The following is an 8,962-nucleotide window of genomic DNA, read 5'->3' as shown; positions in this document are numbered from 1 at the left end:
TCACAAGAAGCATTGCCTGACGTGAACCAGGCCTCGAACAAAAGAGATCTCGGACACAAGATTAAGAATCGTTGACTTGTATAAAGCTGGAAAGGGTTACAACAGTATCTGTAAAAGCCTTGATGTACATCAGTCCACAGTAAGACAAATTTAAATGGAGGAAGTTCAGCACTGTTGCTACTCTCCCTATGAGTGGCCGTCCTGCAAAGATGACTGCAAGAGCACAGCACCGAATGCTCAATGAGGTTAAGAAGAATCTTAGAGTGTCACCTACAGAAATTTCTGGAACATGCTAACATCTCTGACGAGTCTACCATATGTAAAACACTAAACAAGAATGGTGTTCATGGGAGAACACCACGGAAGAAGCCTCTGCTGTCCAAAAAAAACAATTGCTGCACGTCTGAAGTTTGCAAACGTGCACCTGGATGTTTTATAGCGCTAATGGCCAAATATTCTGTGGACAGATTAAACTAAAGTTGAGTTGTTTGGAAGGAACACACAACACTGGAGAGAAAAAAGGCACTGCACACCAACATCAACCTCATCCCAACTGTAAAGTATGGTGGAGGGAGCATCATGGTTTGGGACGGCTTTGCTGCCTCAGGGCCTAGACAGCTTGCTATCATTGACAGAAAAATGACTTCCCAAGTCTAAAGAGGAATGATTGTGGACTTCAGGAAACAGCAGAGGGAACACCCCTCTATCCACATCGATGGAACAGTAGTGGAGAGGGTAGCAAGTTAAGTTCCTCGGCGTACACATCACTGACAAACGGAATTGGTCCACCCACACAGGCAGCATCGTGAAGAAGGCGCAGCAGCGCCTCTTCAACCTCAGGAGGCTGAAGAAATTCGGCTTGTCACCAAAAGCACACAAACTTCTACAGATGCACAATCGAGAGCATCCTGTCGGGCTGTATCACCGCCTGGTACGGCAACTGCTCCGCCCACAACCGTAATGCTCTCCAGAGGGTAGTGAGGTCTGCACAACGCATCACCGGGGGCAAACTACCTGCCCTCCAGGACACCTACACCACCCGATGTCACAGGAAGGCCATAAAGATCATCAAGGACAACAACCACCCGAGCCACTGCCTGTTCACCCCGCTATCATCCAGAAGGCGAGGTCAGTACAGGTACATCAAAGCTGGGACCGAGAGACTGAAAAACAGCTTCTATCTCAAGGCCATCAGACTGTTAAACAGCCACCACTAACATTGAGTGGCTGCTGCCAACACACTGACTCAACTCCAGCCACTTTAATAATGGGAATTGATGTCAAATATATCACTAGCCACTTTAAACAATGCTACTTAATGTTTACATACCCTACATTATTTATCTCATGTATACGTATATACTGTACTCTCATCTACTGCATCTTTATGTAATACATGTATCACTAGCCACTTTAAATTATGCCACTTTGTTTACATACTCATCTCATATGTATATACTGCACTCAATACCATCTACTGTATCTTGCCTATGCCGTTCTGTACCATCACTCATTCATATATCTTTATGTACATATTCTTTATCCCCTTACACTGTGTATAAGACAGTAGTTTTTTGGAATTGTTAGCTAGATTACTCGTTGGTTATTACTGCATCGTCGGAACTAGAAGCACAAGCATTTCGCTACACTCGCATTAACATCTGCTAACCATGTGTATGTGACAAATAAAATTTGATTGGATTTTTATCAAGACATTTTGCAGGAGAATATTTGCCTGTCTGCCAATTGAAGCTCAACAGATGTTGGGTGATGCAACAGGACAAAGACTCAAAACACAGAAGTAAATCAACAACAGAATGCCTTCAACAGAAGAAAACGTGGCCCAGTCAGTCCTGACCTCAACCCAATTGAGATGCTGTGACATGATCTCAAGAGAGCAGTTCACACCAGACACCAAGAATATTGCTGAACTGAAACAGTTTTGTAAAGAGGAATGGTCCATAATGCCTCCTGACCGTTGTGCAGGTCTGATCTGCAACTACAGAAAACGTTTGGTTGAGGTTATTGCTGCCAAAGGAGGGTCAACCAGTTATTAAATCCAAGGGTTCACCCTGCACTGTGAATGTTTACACAGGGTGTTCAATAAAGACATGAAAACATATCATTGTTTGTGTGTTTAGTTTAAGCAGACTGTTTGTATATTGTTGTGACCTAGATGAAGATTAGATCACATTTTTATGACCAGGGTTCACATACTTTTTCTTGCCACTGTACCTGCAGAAGTTACATTTAAAACGTTTCTGTCATTTAGCAAACACTCTTATCTGGAGCAACTTACAGGAGCAATTAGGGTTTAAGTGTATTGCTCAAGGGACAGATTTTTCATCTAGTCTGCTCGGGGATTCAAACCAGTGACCTTTTGGGCTACTGTCTAGTCGCTAGTCTACCTGCTGCCCAGTTACATGCATATGTTAATGTAGGGATATTTTCTGGCCTGCAAATGTAGTCTACAGTATTTTTAAGGCTCCTGTTGCGGTTTGGCCCTCTCTATCGCTCTACTCTGTTGCCTTTACACAACTAAAGTGCCATCCAGAGGTGAGTAGGGATGGATTTGTGGAAGCACAACCCTAACCCTACTTTAAATCACACCCCCAGGCTTAAGGGTGTGATTCAGTGACCTGGAAGGTGGTCAATTAGAACATTCCGTACATAGCTTCACCAGAAAACAGATTAAAAGACTAAGCAGTGAACTAGAGACCAAGCTGGAGTCAATCAGTCCTATTTATTCTGTTCAGCAGATTTTGCCAGACATGTTGTTTCCACAGCTGCTGTCACATCGCTATCAGTGACAATAGTAAAGACGAGTGGTTGGGAGCTGTTTCTTTAGTGTGCAGGTAAACGATTACTTCCCATTTAGCTTTCTTGAACATTGGTAGGAGGCGGTTCGGCAATGTTCTTCTGATAGGCACAGAGGTGGAACCCACCTGAAAGAACGAGCAACAAGGAAAGGGTCACTGCCTTACATTGACAATATGCCAAGACCCTGTACTTAGAGGGACTAAGCCTTCTGGCAAGTCTGAATTTGGATGGCCTGAAAAAGCCCATGTGACATTGACACAATCTACAGCACCTGCACTGTCTGTTGCTGGCAGATCCATCCTAACCACGTATCTGTTGAAGGAGTGTGAGCATTGCTAATCGAAGATCGATTGCAGAGGATTCTAACCTCACTACAGACTGTACACAACATAGCAATATAGCTTGTGTACAATACATACTATCTAAAACACATTAAAGGCCTGATGGGTTTATTAGAGGAGGTTACCAGCAGCGAAAGATAAGATGATGGCCACCCAAGCTACGATGTAGGACCAGGAGAAGCGCCAATCAAGGAAGCGCTTGCCAAAGAAGTTGACCGTCACGCCAGTGTAGATGGCCAGAGCTAACAGAGCTAGGAAACCTGAGGGATGAAACAGAGTGGTGGAGGAAGAGAAACACCTGTTGTGGCCAAAGCAGAAACACCTTTTGTGTATAAACAAATCTATTAAATAACGTACTAAAAATAATTATAGACTGCTCCACTATCCCATACTTCCTACTTTCATAGTCTCCTTTCCTCTCATCCACCCCATCTCTCCCTCTCCTCCACCTCTCCTCTCATCCACCCCATCTCTCCCTCTCCTCTCATCCACCTCTCTCAGAAGGAACTAGACAGGTCAAAGTAAACCCCCTGTAGGTCTTACATCATTTGAACTTTCCTGTCTTTTCAAATCGGGTGTTTACCTGACAGGAGCAGAGCGAAGCCCCCAGTCCGAACCCTCCTGCTCTTGGTGCCGTTGCCGAAGGCACTCAGGCCCAGCAATACGCCAGCAAAGCAGCTCAGCACAGACAGCAGCATGAAGGCCCTTGTCGCATCCCAGAAGGCTGTGCAGAGAGGACACCGTCATATAAGTATATTAACATTGGTAAGTAATCCCTTTCCTCTGTGTAGCTATAATTTCTTGATCTGTCAGTATGTAGGACCTTCATACATTTCTAAATAGTTGGCAGGTCTGTGTTTTCCAAAAACTGGTAATCATGTCAATGTCAGCTGACATTCATAACACTGTCATGAAAGTAAGACAAATTAACAGAGCGGATGCTAAAACACAGGTTAAAGGTCAGAGCGGATGCTAAAACACAGGTTAAAGGTCGAAGCGGATCCTAAAACACAGGTTAAAAGGTCGAGGGGATTCTAAAACACAGGTTAAAAGGTTGAGCGGATCCTAAAACACAGGTTAAAAGGTCGAAGCGGATCCTAAAACACAGGTTAAAAGGTCGAAGCGGATCCTAAAACACAGGTTAAAGGTCGAAGCGGATCCTAAAACACAGGTTAAAAGGTAGATTGTACACTCTACTACTCGGTACTCACCCACAGTGATGGTGTGGGCGTGGCACTTGTGATTGATGCAAAACCTCCAGAGGCCCTGATTGGCCGACGCTCCCGAGTAGCGGTACTGCATCCAGAAGTCGGTTGCCGTGGACACGATGAGGAGCACGAGGGAGGCCACCCCACAGAGTGTACCCCCTCCTGCTAAAGTGTACAGCATCAAGGAGAAGCCTGGGATAGCACAGTCCTCCTAAATGCACCACAACTATTTGATGTAGAAAAATGAGAGGGGAAGACAGTTAATCACTATGTATCACTCTAACCATATGTTGTTATATCCTGTACATCACCAAGTATAGGAAAACATTTCAGTTACTTTTCAAAAAAGGGACCCATGTGTTAAGTTTTTTACAGCCTGTTTTTAAAATAGATCAGAGGGAACCATGCTTCATACTAATGACATACATTTGATAGAAGAGACTTGCTGTTGAATTGATAGATTCCCCCCCCCCCCCCTCTGAGAAAACCAGGCAGAAAGTTTCATAATCACATAGAGAAGCGACAGCCTGGGCCTTTTTGCCTTTTATAACAGGTTCAGAGACATTGAAATACATCAAACCATCGTCATATGCTAAACTTTTTTCAAACTCCCTTCAACAGTTGCAGTCTAACCCGAGCAAGTCTTAGTTCAAACTAATCGTAAAGGAGGAAGGTCCCTTTTAAAATGTGCACGACAGAATTATGGTGATACTTCAGGTTATTATTGTTGTTGGCTCTGAGGGCAAGGTGATGGTGATGAACTTTCCACACAGCTCAGATCAGCACATTGTTCCCACTAGGACATCAGCCCTTTGGCTTTACCCTCCCCATCTGCTGGGGTAGACGCGTGCCGGGGTGGACACGTGCCGGGGTGGACACGTGCCGGGGTGGACGCGTGCCGGGGTGGACGCGTGCCGGGGTGGACGCGTGCTGGGGTAGACGCGTGCTGGGGTAGACGCGTGCTGGGGTGGACACGTGCTGGGGTGGACACGGGTGGACACGTGCGGACACGTGCTGGGGTGGACACGGGTGGACACGTGCTGGGGTGGACACGTGCTGGGGTGGACACGGGTGGACACGTGCTGGGGTGGACACGGGTGGACACGTGCTGGGGTGGACACGTGCTGGGGTGGAAACGTGCTGGGGTGGACACGTGCTGTGGTGCACACGTGCCGGGGTGGACACGTGCCGGGGTGGACACGTGCCGGGGTGGACACGTGCCGGGGTGGACACGTGCCGGGGTGGACACGTGCCGGGGTGGACACGGGTGGACACGGGTGGACACGTGCTGTGGTGGACACGGGTGGACACGTGCCGGGGTGGACACATGCCGGGGTGGACACGGGTGGACACTGCAACGGTGTGTGGCATTGTAAACTGTTTCAGCCATGAGCTCAATTTGTTCAAATGCATCCGTCCTTGGGTCTAATCTGGCATTCTTTCATAAGGGAACGCAGTGTAGTCTGATCTGTGAATAGGTTTAAAAGGAAGGACTGAAGGAAGGATGCATTTTTGAAGTATTCAAGCCAGGGCCTTTATTGGGAAGTCAACCTTTTACGCTTTAGAGTGGACACATCTCTAGTTTTATGGCATGTGAAGGTGGTGACACGTACCATAATATAAAACACACTCTGCACTTCTAGTCGTGCTAAAAGTGTTAAAGCAAAACAAACACTTCTAATCCATTCTAAAAATGTCATTTCATTTCAAAACCTTCTGAATTTCCATCTGATCAAGAGCAACCAAATACCGAAGCAGACACAGCTAAAGGCATGTTAATGAGAATGCTGAACAAGCTGATTCAATCCATTGTTTCCAAGTAATTCCCCCCCAACGCTTCACAACTAATCTTCTGATGCTAAGCAATAGATCTGTCAGCATGTTGCTCTGTGACCAGCATGATGGGGTGCCATACCGCGCTGGCCTAGTTATGCATCCACCATAGCAGGGTAGCCTAGTGGTTAGAGCGTTGGGCTAGTAACTGGAAGGTTGCAAGTTCAAATCCCTGAGCTGACAAGGTACAAAGCTGTCGTTCTGCCCCTGAACAGGCAGTTAACCCACTGTTCCTAGGCCGTCATTGAAAATAAGAATTTGTTCTTAACTGACTTGCCTAGTTAAATAAAGGTTAAAAAATAAATAAATAAATAGCTGCTGGGAAGGGCAATGTGAAGAAATCTCCACGTCAGCCCAGTACAGTTCAGGGCAGCTCAACAGTGAGAAAAGGGTGCATTATTCCATAGTTGCCGTTTCAATTCCTGCAGCAGCCTCAATTCATCAGAAGACCAAAAGCTCTAAAACAAATGAAAATCGGCCCATTTATAACCCCCCCCCCCCCAAAAGTTGTAATTATTTATTTTTAATTCTTCATAAACTTGAATAACAGGAAAGGACCCCAAAACCCTGGGGTGTCTCCAAAGATATGGTTTGGTATAAAGTAAATTTAAAGTTTGCAGATATATACCTGTTGGTTGCTGTCTATGTCCAGGGTTGTTGGCTGTCTGTGTCCAGGGTTGTTGGCTGTCTGTGTGCGTCTATCCTTTTTATGGCCCTCCACCGATTGGCCCTTATTGTCTGCCTGTACAATAGAGGGAATGATCGAGTGCAACATGTGAATGATGGTAATCCCTCTCTCGTTTACCAGCTCTCTAATGCACACCATTACCCCCCGGGCCCTGTGCCTCCCCTCTTCCTCTAACCTGTACGCTTGCTCATTCTCCCCATGTCTTTAACCTTTCCCTCATGGCCTCACCCCTCTCACCTGTATTCTCTATATATGTCTTTAACCTTCCCTCGTGTCCTCCTTACCTCTTCTTCAGTCCTGTTTGGATCTTTCCTCTCAGAAAGTGGCTGATCAGCCCTGGCAGGCAGCGCTCTACATCATGGGACTTTGTGGCGAGGACCACGACCCCCCGAGGTCAACCATACCCGGCCTGGATTCACTATGTTTATTACTGCAGTAGTGGGTACCATCCAGGGTCTGGTCCAGGGTTCTCCAGGACTTAGTCCAGGGTCCTCTAGGGTCTGGTCCAGGGTTCTCTAGGGTCTGGTCCAGGGTTCTCTAGGGTCTGGTCCAGGGTTCTCCAGGGTCTGGTCCAGGGTTCTCCAGGACTTAGTCCAGGGTCCTCTAGGGTCTGGTCCAGGGTTCTCTAGGGTCTGGTCCAGGGTTCTCTAGGGTCTGGTCCAGGGTTCTCCAGGGTCTGGTCCAGGGTTCTCCAGGACTTAGTCCAGGGTCCTCTAGGGTCTGGTCCAGGGTTCTCCAGGACTTAGTCCAGGGTCCTCTAGGGTCTGGTCCAGGGTTCTCCAGGACTTAGTCCAGGGTCCTCTAGGGTCTGGTCCAGGGTTCTCCAGGACTTAGTCCAGGGTTCAGTCCTATATTAACACCAATCTCAGAGGGTGTCTCAGGGGGGGTTGGGATATGCAAAAAAGAAAACTTTCCAATTCACACGTTTATAAAACACACTTGTACATGTGTGAAATAGAACAAATATAAGTACCCACCACAGCATCTGTTTCAGATAAATATGGTTCTGAGAGGAGACCATAATAGTGAATACTTGAATCTGGTGTACAACAGAGCTGGATTGAAAGCCTGCACAGCCAGCAGCTCTTCCGGACTGGAGTGAGACAACCCTTCAGTAGTAACCCTCTGGTTACTGTCTGTTGCCTGGTATATGTCTTGGGAGGGCCCTGGAGTAGTCACTGTCTGTTGCCTGGTATGTCTTGGGAGGGCCCTGGAGTAGTCACTGCCTGTTGCCTGGTATAGGTCTTGGAGGGCCCTGGAGTAGTCACTGTCTGTTGTCAAGTATAGGTCTTGGAGGGCCCTGGAGTAATCACTGTCTGTTGCCTGGTATAGGTCTTGGAGGGCCCTGGAGTAGTCACTGTCTGTTGTCAAGTATAGGTCTTGGAGGGCCCTGGAGTAATCACTGTCTGTTGCCTGGTATAGGTCTTGGAGGGCCCTGGAGTAATCACTGTCTGTTGCCTGGTATAGGTCTTGGAGGGCCCTGGAGTAATCACTGTCTGTTGCCTGGTATAGGTCTTGGAGGGCCCTGGATTAGTCACTGTCTGTTGTCAAGTGTAGGTCTTGGAGGGCCCTGGAGTAGTCACTGTCTGTTGTCAAGTATAGGTCTTGGAGGGCCCTGGAGTAGTCACTGTCTGTTGCCTGGTATAGGTCTTGGAGGGCCCCAACAGACAATGCAGAGATCATCCCTGTTCAGATACAAGTTGGGTCATTGTGAGTCCAGTTGGAACAAGGTCCTGACACCTGACATGGTCCAGTAGTAATAGGATGCAGCAGAGCACTGCAGATGGAAATGTAATGGACATGTTTCTCTATCATGTGGAGTAGAGGGTTGTGTACACCTTACATTTCTATCTGCAGTGTGCTTAACATCGTGCCAAACTGAATAAGGCCCGGGATTCAATCCAATCACGGGTTAGAAGCCATTTGATTGCGTCGACATATGCAGCGTTTACCATGAATGTAATCTCTGCGAACACTGGAACATTACCGTAATACCAGGTGCTAACATGGTATTAGACCGGTGTAGATAGAAAATAACTGATTGTGAAGGTTAGAGGATTGTTGGAGTGAGG

At 47.0% G+C, this 8,962-nt stretch overlaps 1 protein-coding gene across 1 annotated transcript; it reads right to left on the bottom strand.

Annotated features, from left to right (window-relative positions):
- Nucleotides 1-2,724: 2,724 nt before the first annotated feature.
- LOC109881251 (lens fiber membrane intrinsic protein-like) lies at nt 2,725-6,951 on the bottom strand. The gene is made up of 5 exons (XM_031821935.1): nt 6,831-6,951; nt 4,373-4,595; nt 3,745-3,885; nt 3,287-3,421; nt 2,725-2,945 (listed from the first exon to the last, which is right to left on the bottom strand). The coding sequence occupies exons 2-5, from the start codon at nt 4,548-4,550 to the stop codon at nt 2,875-2,877; spliced, it is 525 nt and encodes a 174-aa protein (XP_031677795.1). The 5' UTR covers nt 4,551-4,595; nt 6,831-6,951; the 3' UTR covers nt 2,725-2,874.
- Between the last annotated feature and the right edge of the window lie 2,011 nt (nt 6,952-8,962).

The sequence above is a fragment of the Oncorhynchus kisutch genome, linkage group LG4 (genome assembly GCF_002021735.2).
Source record: "Oncorhynchus kisutch isolate 150728-3 linkage group LG4, Okis_V2, whole genome shotgun sequence".
In the NCBI taxonomy this organism is placed as follows: domain Eukaryota; kingdom Metazoa; phylum Chordata; class Actinopteri; order Salmoniformes; family Salmonidae; genus Oncorhynchus; species Oncorhynchus kisutch.
Note: the sequence above shows the minus strand (reverse complement) of the source record. Positions and strands in the feature narration are given on the sequence as shown.